The sequence below is a fragment of the Microcebus murinus genome, chromosome 15, assembly GCF_040939455.1.
Source record: "Microcebus murinus isolate Inina chromosome 15, M.murinus_Inina_mat1.0, whole genome shotgun sequence".
NCBI lineage: Eukaryota > Metazoa > Chordata > Mammalia > Primates > Cheirogaleidae > Microcebus > Microcebus murinus.
The window spans coordinates 10,533,851-10,550,014 of record NC_134118.1 but is presented as its reverse complement, the minus strand read 5'-3'; the positions used below and the strand labels follow the sequence as shown (position 1 = coordinate 10,550,014).

The following is a 16,164-nucleotide window of genomic DNA, read 5'->3' as shown; positions in this document are numbered from 1 at the left end:
TAGCAAAGTATCTTTATAAATTGAGGTAAAAAGACCAGAAAACATTGCTGACTAGAAAATAACCTCTTATCCTCCTTCATTTTTCTGAATGGAAAAAATGCTCATGTCTTAAGTTATAACTATGAGAGTATGAGGCCAGTACCTGTAGTAATTAAACTAAAGGAAAAAAGTAACAGTGGTAGAAGACTGAAATAACCATTTATTAAAAAATGTTTGTATACCTTACCATTTGTAAATGTTTTATTTTTTTGTATAGAACTTGCACAATGAAATATCTGGCAAACGAGACAAATCAGAAGAAGTACAAAAAATTGCTGAACTTTGTGCAAATTCAATTAAGGTAGGTTGGTTTTATAAAGAATGTTGGTGTTTCATCAAGAATATTATTGGAGGCCGGGCGCTGTGGCTCACGCCTGTAATCCTAGCTCTTGGGAGGCCGAGGCGGGCGGATTGCTCAAGGTCAGGAGTTCAAAACCAGCCTGAGCAAGAGCGAGACCCCGTCTCTACTATAAATAGAAAGAAATTAATTGGCCAACTGATATATATATAAAAAAATTAGCCGGGCATGGTGGCGCATGCCTGTAGTCCCAGCTACTCGGGAGGCTGAGGCAGAAGGATCACTCGAGCCCAGGAGTCTGAGGTTGCTGTGAGCTAGGCTGACGCCACGGCACTCACTCTAGCCTGGGCAACAAAAAGCGAGACTCTGTCTCAAAAAAAAAAAAAAAAAAAAAAAAAAAAAAAAAGAATATTATTGGGCCGAGTGCGGCGGCTCATGCCTATAATCCTAGCACTCCGGGAGGCCCAGGCGGGCAGATCGCTCAAGGTCAGGAGTTCAAAACCAGCCTGAGCAAGAGCGAGACCCCATCTCTACTAAAAAAAATAGAAAGAAATTAATTGGCCAACTAAAACCATAAGAAAAAATTAGCTGGGCATGGTGGTACATGCCTGTAGTCCCAGCTACTCAGGACTGAGGCAGGAGGATTGCTTGAGCCCACGAGTTGGAGGTTGCTGTGAGCTAGGCTGATGCCACAGCTCTCTAGCCTGGGCAACAGAGTGAGACTCTGTCTCAAAAAAAAAAAAAAAAAAAATTACTAACAGCATTACTTGCTGATTTGTTTTAAAGTTTATAAACTTCTTGAGGATAGTGATTATGGCTTTTATATATTTTCTCGTGAACAAACCATAAAGGTTTGTTATCTATTGACTTGAATTCATTCCATACTGTCACTTTCCGCTCCAGTGTACTAGTCTTTATTCTTTAGATTGGTGGTATGGGCCAAATTTTCCAGTTAGCACACAAAGATATACTGCTTGGTTTAGTAATGTAACATTAGCTGCTTGGACACTAATGGCACATTATCTTTGGGGTTGGTCATTAGAAATGTAGCTTAATGATTTAAAATTGGAACTGTAGCCATTAGTGACTCCTTTTAAGTCCATATAAATGTTTTTCTTAAATGTTATTATTCTGCAGGATTATGAGCTCCAGCTGGCATCATACACCTCAGGACTGGAGACTCTACTGAACATACCTATCAAGAGAGCCATGGTTCAGTCTCCTTCTGGGGTGATTCTGCAAGAGGTATACATATCACTGCGTATTTCTTAGAACCTGCCTCTCCTTCTGCCTCTTCTCTTTTCCCTGTCTCCTGCCCGTCTTCCTTCCCGTCCTGGGATTCATCCCTTGGCGAGGGTCCTTTCAAAAAGGTCCAATAGCAGGTTATGCTCCCTCCAGTGTGAGCCATTGATGCTACATTTTCAGAAATGATCAAGGGAAGTCCAAATCTGTTATTTAGAATCTTTGCAGAAATTGGGCTTAAATTTCTGGGTTCAATGAAGGAGATTTCTAAAAAGTGGAAAATATGTAGATTTCTGAAAGAATTTCTTCCCAAAATGTCAGAGAACATCACCTATCAGATGGTTTAGGGAAAACAGCCTGGTGGGATGAGGATGGGATACAATGTTTTTAACCCTTTGTTTTGCTCTACTTCTAGGTTTTGGAATTAGCACACCTGAAAAAAGGAAATTCACTCTTTCAGTTATAATTTCACTATTTTATTATTTTAGAAAACAAAAGGTCATCTTGCATAGGACTTTTTTTGAATGTGATATCTTTTTTTTTTCTTTCCCTCCTTCTCCCCAAGGCTGCAGATATTCATGCTCGGTACATAGAACTACTTACAAGGTCTGGAGACTATTACAGATTCTTAAGTGAGATGCTGAAGAGTTTGGAAGATTTGAAGGTAATTTACTTATTTTATTTTCCTGGAACATCAGGAAAGAAAACAGAATAAAACCTTATTATTACTGCCTCATTATAACATGGATTTGGACATACTGTAAAGAATTTGCTTCATTTCTTTGTGTTAAGTTAAGGATAAGAACATCCTGGACTAGCTGGATATGAATTTTTCATATTGAATGATTATACACTTTAATCCTCATTTCTGGTACTCGAATTGAGCTTATGTAGAAACTTACTTTATACCTTATAATACAGGGAACAAATTTATGAAATCATAAGTTTTTGCTCTTGAAACAAATTACCTCATTTTATAGATGAGGAATCTGAGACTCAAAGACAATATATCATTTGTTAAGATCATATGAGCAGCTGATGGAGGAATTAGATTTCTTGAATTTTTGTCTAGTAGCTTCTCCCTCAAACCACTCTTTATGTGTGTGTGTGTGTGTGCGCGCGCGTGCACGCGCAGGTTTGTAAAGAGAAATGATAGTGCACGTTGGTCTGTGGGGGGAAAGTACTGCTGCTTTCGTGGGATGTGAGGTGTTTTTCTTTTAACCTAATTTCTGATTTCACTTCCACAGCTGAAAAATACCAAGATCGAAGTTTTGGAAGAGGAGCTCAGACTGGCCCGAGATGCCAACTCGGAAAACTGCAATAAGAACAAATTCCTGGATCAGAACCTGCAGAAATACCAGGCGGAGTGTTCCCAGTTCAAAGCCAAGCTTGTGAGCCTGGAGGAGCTGAAGAGACAGGCTGAGCTGGATGGGAAGTCGGCCAAGCAAAATCTAGACAAATGCTATGGCCAAATAAAAGAGCTCAACGAGAAGATCACCCGACTGACTTATGAGATCGAGGACGAAAAGAGGAGACGAAAATCTGTGGAAGACAGATTTGACCAACAGAAGAACGACTACGACCAACTGCAGAAAGCAAGGCAATGTGAAAAGGAGAGCCTTGGTTGGCAGAAATTAGAGTCTGAGAAAGCCATCAAGGAGAAGGAGTATGAGATAGAAAGGTTGAGGGTTCTTCTTCAGGAGGAGGGAGCCCGGAAGAGAGAATATGAAAATGAGCTGGCAAAGGTAAGAAACCACTATAATGAGGAGATGAGTAATTTAAGGAACAAGTATGAAACAGAGATTAACATTACGAAGACCACCATCAAGGAAATATCCATGCAAAAAGAGGATGATTCCAAAAATCTTAGAAACCAGCTTGATAAACTCTGTAGGGAAAATCGAGACCTGAAGGATGAAATTGTCAGGCTCAATGACAGCATCTTGCAGGCCACTGAGCAGCGAAGGCGGGCTGAAGAGAATGCCCTTCAGCAGAAAGCCTGCGGCTCTGAGATGATGCAGAAGAAGCAGCATCTGGAGATAGAGCTGAAGCAGGTCATCCAGCAGCGCTCGGAGGACAATGCGCGACACAAGCAGTCGCTGGAGGAGGCTGCCAAGACCATTCAGGACAAAAACAAGGAGATCGAAAGACTTAAAGCTGAGTTTCAGGAGGAGGCCAAGCGCCGCTGGGAGTATGAAAATGAACTGGGTAAGGTAAGAAACAGTTATGATGAGGAGATCATTAGCTTAAAAAACCAGTTCGAGACGGAGATCAACATCACCAAGACCACCATCCACCAGCTCACCATGCAGAAGGAGGAGGACACCAGTGGCTTCCGCGCCCAGATAGACAATCTCACCAGAGAGAACAGGAGCTTATGTGAAGAAATAGAGAGGCTGAAGAACACGTTAGCCCAGACCACGGAGAATCTCAGAAGGGTGGAAGAAAATGTCCAACAGCAAAAGGCTGCTGGCACCGAGGTGTCTCAGAGGAAGCAGCAGCTGGAGATTGAGCTGAGGCAGGTCACTCAGATTCGAACGGAAGAGAGCATGAGATACAAGCAGTCTCTTGATGATGCCGCCAAAACCATCCAGGATAAAAACAAAGAGATAGACAGGTTAAAGCAACTGATCGACAAGGAAACAAACGAACGGAAATGCCTGGAAGATGAAAACGCGAAATTACAGAGGGTCCAGTATGACCTGCAGAAAGCAAACAGTAGTGCGACGGAGACGATAACCAAACTGAAGGGTCAGGAGCAAGAACTGACGCGCCTGAGAATCGACTATGAGAGGGTTTTCCAGGAGAGGACCGTGAAGGACCAGGACATCACGCGATTCCAGAATTCTCTGAAAGAGCTGCAGTTGCAGAAGCAGAAAGTGGAAGAGGAGCTGACTTGGCTGAAGAGGACGGCCTCTGACGACTCCTCCAAGAGGAAGAAGCTGGAGGAAGAGCTGGAGGGCATGAGGAGGTCGCTGAAGGAGCAAGCCATCAAAATCACCAGCCTGACCCAGCAGCTGGAGCAGGCATCCATCGTTAAGAAGAGGAGCGAGGATGATCTCCGCCAGCAGAGGGACGTCCTGGAGGGCCACCTGAGGGAGAAGCAGAGGACCCAGGAAGATCTGAGGAGGCTGTCCTCTGAGGTTGAGGCCCTGAGGCGGCAGTTGCTCCAGGAACAGGAAAATGTCAAACAGGCGCACTTGAGGAATGAGCATTTCCAGAAGGCCATAGAAGATAAAAGCAGAAGCTTAAATGAAAGCAAAATAGAAATTGAGAGGCTGCAGTCTCTCACGGAGAACCTGACCAAGGAGCACTTGATGTTGGAGGAAGAACTGCGGAACCTGAGGCTGGAGTACGACGACCTGAGGAGGGGCCGGAGTGAAGTGGATAGTGATAAAAATGCCACCATCTCTGAGCTGAGGAGCCAGCTGCAGATCAGCAACAACAGAACCCTGGAACTGCAAGGGCTGATTAATGATTTGCAGAGAGAGAGGGAAAATTTGAGACAGGAAATTGAGAAATTCCAAAAGCAGGCTTTAGAGGTATTCACAAATATTTGATCGCAGCTTCACTGTTTCTCAAATTATTCACCCTGTTATCATCTAATCTGAACTGTGCTTTTGCTACTCAGATGGATGCTTACAGAAAGTCTAACCTTTCTATTTCGTGCTCCATTTATGACTACCACCTGTCACAATCCAGATCACTGCCTTAAAATCATTTCAGTGCTAGGCGCCTTGCTATTCTGTCACTGCCATTCTGTGTGCAGCATGTGTTTGGCGCTGCTTTCTAGAACTTTAGCATGTGTTTCACATCTATGATCACTTTCTCTGAATGTTCTGCCATATCAAAATGCTTCTCTGTGCAATTTTGAAAACACTTTTCATGCTGGCTTCGATTATTTCTCTGCACGCATTACTCTGTGTTCTTTTTTGATCATGGCCCTCGCATCGTTCTTTTTGTTTGGCTCTTCTTCTTTTAACCCCTAATTTAAAAACAACTTCTTTAACTTCTAATAAATTTGACTTCTATAGACAATATTTGTGTGGGGCTGGGTGGGATGTTTGTGTGTTTATATCTATCTATGTGTATTGCTTTATCAAACATGTTAGTACAGCCGTAACAAGTGAGATATAGGTATAGCAGGTATGATGACCTGAAATTAAACTCCCCATTATTTTTTCAGACCATAATTGTTATTAAGAGTAAGACAAGTTACAACTTTTCCTAATTCCTTCTATGGAAAAAAATAGTATGACGCCATTAATCAAAGTGGCAACATATATTGATAGAATTTCTTCCATGAATTTGTAAGATAACAAGCTCACAGTATATCTAAGGAAAACACAGAAGGAAAATAAGTAAATAAAGTTTTTTTAAGGTATAGGAAATGAGGTTAAATTATGATCTAATCAAAACATTATTCCCCCCTCCCTTTTTCTTTCTTTTTAAATTTTAGGCCTCTAATAGGATCCAGGAATCAAAGAGTCAGTGTACTCAGGTGGTGCAAGAAAGAGAGAGTCTTATGGTGAAAATCAAAGTCCTGGAGCAAGACAAGGCCAGGCTGCAGAGGCTGGAGGATGAGCTGAATCGCGCAAAAGCCGCTCTCGAGGCAGAAAGCAGGGCGAAGCAGCGGCTGGAGTGTGAGAAGCAGCAAATCCAAAATGACCTGAATCAGTGGAAAACTCAATATTCTCGCAAGGAGGAGGCCATCAGGAAGATAGAGTCAGACAGAGAAAAGAGTGAGAGGGAGAAGAACGGCCTTAGGAGTGAGATTGAAAGACTCCAAGCGGAGATCAAGAGGATCGAAGAGAGGTGCCGGCGCAAGCTGGAGGATTCCACCAGGGAGACACAGTCGCAGCTGGAGTCAGAACGCTGCCGACTTCAGAGGGAGATCGACAAACTCAGACAGCGCCCATATGGGTCCCACCGGGAGACCCAGACTGAGTACGAGTGGACCGTGGACTCCTCCAAGCTGGTGTTTGATGGGCTGAGGAAGAAGGTGACAGCGATGCAGCTCTATGAGTGCCAGCTGATCGACAAAACGACCTTGGACAAACTGTTGAAGGGGAAGAAGTCAGTGGAAGAAGTTGCTTCTGAAATCCAGCCTTTCCTTCGGGGTGCAGGAGCTATTGCTGGGGCTTCTGCTTCTCCTAAGGAAAAATACTCTTTGGTAGATGCCAAGAGAAAGAAATTCATCACCCCAGAATCCACAGTCATGCTTCTGGAGGCCCAGGCAGCTACAGGTGGTATCATCGATCCCCATCGGAATGAGAAGCTGACTGTTGACAGTGCCATAGCTCGGGACCTCATTGACTTTGATGACCGCCAGCAGATATATACAGCAGAAAAAGCTATCACGGGTTTTGATGATCCATTTTCAGGCAAGACAGTGTCTGTTTCAGAAGCCATCAAGAAGAATTTGATTGATAGAGAAACTGGAATGCGCCTGTTGGAAGCCCAGATTGCTTCAGGGGGTGTAGTAGACCCTGTGAATAGTGTCTTTTTGCCAAAAGATGTCGCCTTGGCCCGTGGGCTGATAGATAGAGATTTGTATAGGTCTCTGAATGATCCTCGAGATAGTCAGAAAAACTTTGTGGATCCAGTCACCAAAAAGAAGGTCAGTTACATGCAGCTGAAGGAACGGTGCAGAATCGAACCACACACTGGTCTGCTCTTGCTGACAGTACAGAAGAGAAGCATGTCCTTCCAAGGAATCCGTCAGCCTGTGACCGTCACTGAGCTAGTAAATTCTGGTATATTAAGACAGTCCACTGTCCATGAACTGGAATCAGGGCAGATTTCTTATGATGAGGTTGGTGAGAGAATTAAGGACTTCCTCCAGGGTTCAAGCTGCATAGCAGGCATATACAATGAGACCACAAAACAGAAGCTTGGCATTTATGAGGCCATGAAAATTGGCTTGGTGCGACCTGGTACTGCTTTGGAGTTGCTGGAAGCCCAAGCAGCTACTGGCTTTATAGTGGATCCTGTTAGCAACTTGAGGTTACCGGTGGAGGAAGCCTACAAAAGAGGTCTGGTGGGCATTGAGTTCAAAGAGAAGCTCCTGTCTGCAGAACGAGCTGTCACCGGGTATAATGATCCTGAAACAGGAAACATCATCTCTTTGTTCCAAGCCATGAACAAGGAACTCATTGAAAAGGGCCACGGTATTCGCTTATTGGAAGCTCAGATTGCAACTGGTGGGATCATTGACCCGAAGGAGAGCCATCGTTTGCCAGTTGACATGGCGTACAAGAGGGGCTATTTCAATGAGGAGCTCAGTGAGATTCTTTCAGATCCAAGCGATGACACAAAAGGATTTTTTGACCCCAACACTGAAGAAAATCTTACCTATCTGCAACTTAAAGAGAGATGCATTAAGGATGAGGAAACGGGGCTCTGTCTTCTGCCCCTGAAAGAAAAGAAGAAACAGGTGCAGACATCACAAAAGAATACCCTCAGGAAGCGTAGAGTGGTGATAGTTGACCCAGAAACCAATAAGGAAATGTCTGTTCAGGAGGCCTACAAGAAAGGCCTTATCGATTATGATACCTTCAAAGAACTATGTGAGCAGGAATGTGAGTGGGAAGAAATAACCATCACGGGATCAGATGGCTCCACCAGAGTGGTCCTAGTAGACAGGAAAACAGGCAGTCAGTATGATATTCAAGATGCTATTGACAAGGGCCTTATTGAGAGGAAGTTCTTTGATCAGTACCGATCTGGCAGCCTGAGCCTCACTCAATTTGCTGACATGATCTCCTTGAAAAATGGCGTGGGCGGTAGCGGCAGCGTGGGCGGTAGTGTCAGCGATGATGTGTTCAGCAGCTCCCGACATGATTCAGTAAGTAAGATTTCTACTGTATCCAGCATCAGGAATTTAACCATCAGGAGCAGCTCTCTGTCTGACCCCCTGGAAGAATCCAGCCCCATTGCAGCCATCTTTGACACAGAAAACCTAGAGAAAATCTCCATTACAGAAGGAATAGAGCGGGGCATTGTGGATAGCATCACTGGTCAGAGGCTTTTGGAGGCTCAGGCCTGCACGGGCGGCATCATCCACCCCACCACGGGTCAGAAGCTGTTGCTTCAGGATGCAGTCTCCCAGGGGCTGATTGACCAAGATATGGCCACCAGGCTGAAGCCTGCTCAGAAAGCCTTCATTGGCTTCGAGGGTGTGAAGGGAAAGAAGATGTCAGCAGCAGAGGCAGTGAAAGAAAAATGGCTCCCCTACGAGGCCGGTCAGCGCTTCCTGGAGTTCCAGTACCTCACGGGAGGCCTTGTTGATCCTGAAGTTCATGGGAGGATAAGCAATGAAGAAGCCATCAGAAAGGGGTTCATTGATGGCCGAGCAGCACAGAGGCTGCAAGACACCAGCAGCTACGCCAAAATCCTGACCTGCCCCAAAACCAAGTTAAAAATATCCTACAGGGATGCCATTAATCGCTGCATGGTTGAAGATATCACTGGGTTGCGCCTTCTGGAAGCTGCCTCTGTGTCGTCTAAGGGCTTACCTAGCCCTTATAACATGTCTTCGGCTCCAGGCTCCCGCTCCGGCTCGCGCCCGGGATCTCGCTCTGGGTCTCGCTCAGGCTCTCGCTCTGGTTCCCGCAGTGGGTCCCGAAGGGGAAGCTTTGATGCCACGGGGAATTCTTCCTACTCTTACTCCTACACATTTAGCAGCAGCTCTATTGGGCACTAGTAGTCAGTTGAGAAGGGTTGCTATATCTTGGTTTCATTTATATGAATTTCCACTTCATTAAATAATAAAAAAGAAAACCTGGTGCTTGCAGTATAGTGATAGAACATTTTTTGCTTACAGAAAAACATAGCCATGGTTGAATTCAAATAGTAAAGGCTGTTCTGGCTTCTTATCTTCTTAGCTCATTTTGTAGTACACTTGGATGTAGCGTGTGTGAAGTGGTAATCACTTGTAAGGATAGCACAACTTGAATGTAGAATTTGTTTCTTCTCTTCTGTATTTAGATTTTTGATCAATTCTTCTTTAACTTTTTTGGGCCTATGATACAAATTTCTATTCTTGAAGATAAAAATAAATCAATCACTGATATTTTAGTCATTCTGATTCTCATCTAAATATTTCCATTTTCTGTATTAGGAGAATATTACCTGCCCTCCTCTACCCGCCCCCCCCCCCCAAATCCCACCCCAAAACCAAGCATTTTGGAATGTGTCTCCTTTAGTTTTAGAATGTGGATTGTATACCCATATACTCTTTAATGTACTTGTTTGGTTTGGTATTAATTTGACTATATGTGCATGATAACAGCAATCTTTGCTTTTCTTTGGTCAAAGTTTTCTGTTTATTTTGCTTGTCATTTTCTATGTACTTAAAAAAGGTGTCTTCATGAAGTTTGCTATTCTGGCAATAAACTTTTAGACTTTTGAAGTTTTTGTGTTTTAATTTCTACCAGGGCATGTAGGGGCAGCTTTTTGTTTATCATAAAATAGACCTAAAACTATTTGTTTACTAACAACCTATTAAGAAAGACTATTGGCCAGGTGCAATGGCTCATGCCTGTAATCCTAGCACTTTGGGAGGCTGAGGAGGAGGATTGCTAGAAGCCAGGAATTTGATGTTTCAGTGAGCTATGGTGTGACACCACTGCACTCTAGCCTGGGTGACAGAGTGAGACTCCTGTTAGAAGGTGGTCTTTTAAATTAGTCCTTTCAACATTTCTCTAGTGCCTATTGTATACCAAATGGAGTCTTTGAAAAGAAACCTGTGTAAAGAGGCCAGCCCAAAAGTCAATACCCTGTTGTAATTTATTCTGGACAGTGAGTACCAAGTAGCATTGGCAAAGTCACCATCGTAGCATTGGAAAAACACGAGGTGGCTAAGATTCCTTTTTGGGGTATCCTTAAAATAGATGGTGTTGCATGTTGTCCCTTAAGAGGAAGGAATTGTCCTCAAATCATTTATGAAAGTTATTCCTGAAGAGTTCTTGGCTCTCTGTTGAAGGACAAGGAAATATGTCTATTCCTTTGGGTCAAAGAAAAACTACTGAAATTCAGACATTTTTCATTAAATTAACATGACTTTACTGAATACCTACTATGTCTAGTATTGGGTGAGGTGCTGTGATTATTCAGTAGAACTTATGAGCCCCCTGACTGCAAGGCATTTGCAGTCTGGGTGGGGACAGAAGACACAAAGCAATCAGTGGGACAGTTTTCCTGTGTCAGCAGTATATAGTAATACAATCAAACAAATTTCATAGTACTGATAGAAAATAGGACAGCAAGTGAAATGGCTAATTGTGTAGGACAAAAGTGATCCTTAAAATCAGATACTTAGGCCAGGCGCAGTGGCTCACGCCTGTAATCCTAGCACTCTGGGAGGCCGAGGCGGGCAGATTGCTTGAGGTCAGGAGTTCGAAACCAGCATGAGCAAGAGTGAGAACCTGTCTGTACTATAAATAGAAATTAGGTGGCCAACTAATATATAGAGAAAAAATTAGCCGGGCATGGTGGCACATGCCTGTAGTCCCAGCTACTTGGGAGACTGAGGTAGCAGAATTGCTTGAGCCTAGGAGTTTGAGGTTGCTGTGAGCTAGGCTGATGCCACGGCACTCTCTCTAGCCTAGGCAACAAAGCAAGACTGTCTCAAAAAAAAAAAAGATCAGATATGTAAATTATTGGGAGCTTTTGGTATTAGTATGAAAGCTACCTCCACTCATTGCATGGGCCATTTTTCTTCCACAGCACACTCATTTTTTCCTTCTCTCACCTCTCCTTTTCTTCCCTGGCCTCCCTCACAATTTGGAGGACTTGAAATTAATTTCATTCACTAAATATTCAATTCTGCGTGCCAGACATTGTGCCAGAAGCCATGAATCACATTCTAGAAATACATGGTACAAAAATAGCCCTCATAATCTAAAAGGAAGAAGAAAAATGTGGTAAATGCTATGTTGGGGGAAATGAAGGAAGTTCCTATGCTAGAGCTGGGATGCTGTATTTGTCACCACGGGCTGCCATGATAAGATACCACCTTAAACAGTAATGTATTTTCTCACAGTTCTGGAGGCTGGAAGTCCAAGACCAAGGTGCAGGGAGGGTTTGTTTCTGGTGAGACCTCTTCCTGGCTTGTGGATGGCCACCTTCTCATTGTGTGCTCACATGGCCCTTTCTCTGTGCCTATGCAAAGGGGGTGGGAGTAGAGCTAGAGAGATCTCTGTTGTCTTTTATGAGGACTTAAGTTTTTCCAGATTAGAGCCTTACCTTCATGACCTCATTTAACCTTAATTACCTCCTAAAGGCCCTATCACCAAATACAGTCACATTATGGATTAGGACTTCAGCATATGAATGTGGGGGACGGAGGGCAGCTCAATTCCATCCATAACAGAGTCCTAGCCCAGAACAGGCGTCAGGAGACCTCTCCAGCAAAGTGATGATCAAACAGAAGTTAACAGCTTCAGTGTAGAGCTGTTCCTTAGCTTGAAACAGTAACCAGAGTACAGTCAAATGACAAATCTTTCCTATCCCCTCCAAGCTTCTTCCAAAATAAGCTCTGAGATGAGATGGGACCATGTGCAGGAGAGGGGACATGCTTGCCACTGGCTAAGTTTTGATTTGGTTTACATACATGGTGCATCCCCAGAAAAGGAAAATATATACTATAACTTTTCAATGAGAGTCATCATGGCACTTGCAAAAACAGTCTTACATTTTCCACACTACTTGGCTAACTATGGAAATGCAAATAAAAAGTAAAGATACTGTGGAAAGAGTATGGATATATTAAGAGAGTATAGAACTACTCTGTTACCACAGCTGCTTGCAGCTACTGGCCCACTTTTGTGTTTTATGGTGCTGCCTTTCTGTTGTGCCCTTTTTTTAGGTGAGAACTATACTATTTGCCTTTGGCAATAATTGTTCACAAAAATTTCCTCCAGTTTCTTTGTCAGGGGTAAATAAAGTGCAAGGGGAAGCAAAAGCTTGATAATCAGGCTTGAAAAAATAAAAATATATAAGCAATTATAGATTCTGGGAGTTAAAAGCATTTGGGGAAACTAAAAGGGCTGATTCCAGGTCTTGGGTAGGAAATAAACAAAGTAAACTTGGGTTATCAAAGCAAGAAAGCACTCAAGGATTAATGGGGGATATGTCAAAGAGACACAGTGGTGGCTTAAGGTGGCTTCCATTGGCCAAATTTGGGACAATGTGAGCATTAACAAGAATCTTAATGGATATATAATACTGAATTTAAAAACCTTAAACCAATAATATTTTTAAAAGCCCTTGATTCTATAATGAAACAAACAACAAAATGGAGGTGTGGAAAGAATGCCAGTTAATAAATGCAGAAGGCATGATAATATTAGAGTCATCGTTTTAACTTCCAATGTAATAACAGATTCAGTGAAGGATTGTATGAGATGGATGGGGAACAGTATATTCTTACAGCCTCAGGATGGAATCCCACAGATTATTTACCAATTACCAGAGGAAAATGTACTATTAGGGTGGAGAAATGCAGCCACCACCTTTACCAAGTGATCAAATTTAGCATTACTAATAGGAGAATCTAAGATATGTGTCCCTATGGGTTTTAATAACAGGTACACAACATCTCCTATGTAGTATTCTTGCAAAAATGATTAAACTGAATCTAATCATGAGTGGAAAAAAATCCGACAAATCCAGAATGAGGGACTTTCCACAAGACAACTGGCCTAGGCTCATCACAAAATTCAATTACTTAATTTAAAAAGGAGGGTGAGGGAGACTTTTCTAGCTTAAAAGAGACAATAACCACTTATAGCTTAAGAGTTGAAAAAATAATAAAACTGCTATAAAAGGAATTTTGGGTACAGTGGGGAAATTTGAATATGAAATGTATATTAAATGTATACATCATCAAACCAAAGAACAGTAATTTTATAGAATTATTACTGTTCTTCGGTTTGATGATGTAGTGTGGTTATGTAGGAAAATGTTCTTATTCTGAGGACATACATGCTAATATATATGGGGGTGAAGAATCTGCAACTTACATTCAAAGAATTCAGCAAAAATAAGCATGTGGGGCTGTGAATGTGAAGAGACGGAGAAATCAAATGTGGCAAAATGGTAACAATGAGCAGAATGACGGTTAAACGAATGCTCATTGCACTATACTTTAAACTTCTCTGTAGATATAAGCCATTTATTTCTAAAAAAGTTGAGGGGCAGGAGGAATGCCTTTTAAGGAACGTCAGGGCAAACACCCTGGAGGGAGCAGAAGCTGGGAGGTCTGGAAGAGATCGGAAGATCTTAAAATGACAGCTCCCGCCTTTCCCAGGGCTCTTCCCTATAGGCGGTTCCAGTCACGTGGCGAATGGCCCCGCCCACAGCTCCCAGAGGCCCGCGCGCGCCGCGGGCAGTTCCGCCGCTTCCTGTAGGCTGGTAGGCTGCAGCTATGGAAGGCGAGCCGCCTCCCATGGAGGAGCGGCGGCGGCTGCAGGAGGAGCTGAGCGAGTTCGTGGAGAGCTGCTGCCGGACGCTGGAGGAGGTGACGGCGTCCCTGGGCTGGAACCTGGATAGTCTGGATCCCGGGGAAGAGGAGGCGGCGGAGGTGAGGGGCGCGGCAGCGGGGCCCCGCTGGGGCCGGCGGCCGGCGGTCTTGTGTGGCGGTGGCGGAACACGCGCGGTGTGTCCCGGAGGGAAGGGCGAGGAGCCCCGGTCCGTAAGCAGAGCTGTAGCTGGCGCCCGGGACCCGAGGGGCGCCGTGGGCCTTGGCGCAGCCCTGACGCCTCCGAGTCCGGGGCTGGGGCGCGCGGGGGCCCCCGGGAGCTCCACACCGACGTCCGGTGTGGCGCTCCTCCCGCGGAACTTCGGGTTTAAGGAAAACGGGAAGATGCTGTGGATGAGAAGGGAAAGGCAGAGCTAGTGTATATTTATAAAACAAGACATTGGGTCTCAGTGTGCTACTGGCAAGAAGGATTGGCGGTTTGCTTTGTCATTTGTCATATGGATTCTGCAGTTGCGCCAAATTCGGTGTCAGGAGAGCTGGAAGTTGACCAGTTCGCCTTTCTCGGCCTTAAAATTGGATGTTTGTGACTGGGACAACCCCGATTAGAGGACTCTTAAAGTATGTTTCTAAAAGAATTCCTTTTTTTTTTTTTTTTTGAGACAGAGTCTCATTCTGTCACCAGGGCTAGAGTGCAGTGGTGTCATCATAGCTCACAGCAACCTCAAACTTCAGGGCTTCTAGGGTCTTCTTGCCTCAGCCTCCCAAGAAGCTGGGACTACAGGGCGCGCCACTGTACCCAAGTCATTTTTCTATTTTTGGTAGAGACGGGATCTTGCTCTTGCTCTGGCTGGTCTTGCACTCCTGAGCTCAAGTGATCCGTCCGCCTCAGCCTCCCAGAATGCTAGCTAGGATTACAGGCGTGAGCCACCGCGCCCGGGCCTCTAATTGCTTTTTTTAAAATGTAGGCAAGTATATTAGAGTGAACAATCCTGATTTTTTGTTTTTTTTGTTTTTTTTGATGGGATGTAATGAAGAGAAATGGTCCAACATGGGATAATTTATGATCTCTAGTATTCTTTCTGGGTTTACCAGGCTGTAATTTTTCCCAGGCTTAAGTTACTGGACTGATTCTTCAGAGGCATGTAAAGTATATTTGATTTACATATACACTGTTCAGTATTTATTATACTAGAAGTGCAGTGGAAATTTAAGAATCTTTATTTGAAGATTGAATTGCATTGTGCATGCGTACCAAACCTTTCCTTAGGTTTGTTTCCTCAGCATTGCAGTAACTTTGGGTTCCTTGTATTAACACTTAATGCTTTGTATATGCCACTTACTATATGTTCCCTCATTTAAAACTTCAGATAACCCTATGAGGTAGGTACTGTTGGACACATTTTACAGATAAGGAAACAAACACAGAAAGGCAATTTGTCCGTGGATAAATGGCAGTTAAGATTTGAACCCAGGCATTCTGGCTCTTGAGTGTGCTTAATTGCTATGCTGCCTCTCTGAAACTTTTTTGTAAAATCCTACAGTTCTGACAGTCAGCTGTCAGTGTGTATCTAACTTTTACAGAACCAATTATCAGATATTCAAGAGAGTGATTTGGTTTCAAAATCCTAGTAAGTGACATCCATAATTCCTAGAATAAGTATAGTCTAGATACTTAATGAATCTTTCCTTTCCTGCTAGTGTTTTAATACTGAAGTTTAGTGGACAATAGTCACTGTTCCTGTTCTCATAGAACTTATCGTTTGGTTGTGGTGATTGGCCAAACTGAGATTCAGTAATCAGTAATGTAATCAGAGGCCGGGCGCGGTGGCACACGCCTGTAATCCTAGCACTCTGGGAGGCCGAGGCGGGTGGATTGCTCAAGGTCAGGAGTTCGAAACCACCCTGAGCAAGAGCGAGACCCCATCTCTACTATAAATAGAAACAAATTAATTGGCCAACTAATATATATAGATAAAATTAGCCGGGCATGGTGGCGCATGCCTGTAGTCCCAGCTACTCGGGAGGCTGAGGCAGGAGGATTGCTTGAGCCCAGGAGATTGAGGTTGCTGTGAGCTAGGCTGACGCCACGGCACTTACTCTA

General features: G+C 43.8%; 2 protein-coding genes across 4 annotated transcripts in view; both read left to right on the top strand.

Moving 5' to 3' along the window:
- DSP (desmoplakin) overlaps window positions 1-9,992 on the top strand; it is a 43,299-nt gene extending 33,307 nt beyond the window's left edge. The window contains exons 20-24 of one of the 2 annotated variants that reach the window (XM_012753641.3): window positions 257-340; window positions 1,475-1,582; window positions 2,145-2,243; window positions 2,827-3,324; window positions 6,039-9,992. In XM_012753641.3, the coding sequence (XP_012609095.2) occupies window positions 257-340; window positions 1,475-1,582; window positions 2,145-2,243; window positions 2,827-3,324; window positions 6,039-9,284 (4,035 nt within the window). In that variant the 3' untranslated portion in view covers window positions 9,285-9,992. Of the gene's footprint in view, window positions 1-256; window positions 341-1,474; window positions 1,583-2,144; window positions 2,244-2,826; window positions 5,122-6,038 lie in introns of both variants that reach the window. The other variant, XM_012753640.2, reaches the window with a different exon arrangement.
- SNRNP48 (small nuclear ribonucleoprotein U11/U12 subunit 48) overlaps window positions 1-16,164 on the top strand; it is a 163,068-nt gene that overhangs the window by 127,830 nt on the left and 19,074 nt on the right. The window contains exon 2 of one of the 2 annotated variants that reach the window (XM_076010472.1): window positions 13,993-14,165. In XM_076010472.1, the coding sequence (XP_075866587.1) occupies window positions 14,010-14,165 (156 nt within the window). In that variant the 5' untranslated portion in view covers window positions 13,993-14,009. Of the gene's footprint in view, window positions 1-13,951; window positions 14,166-16,164 lie in introns of those variants that run through there. The other variant, XM_012753697.2, reaches the window with a different exon arrangement.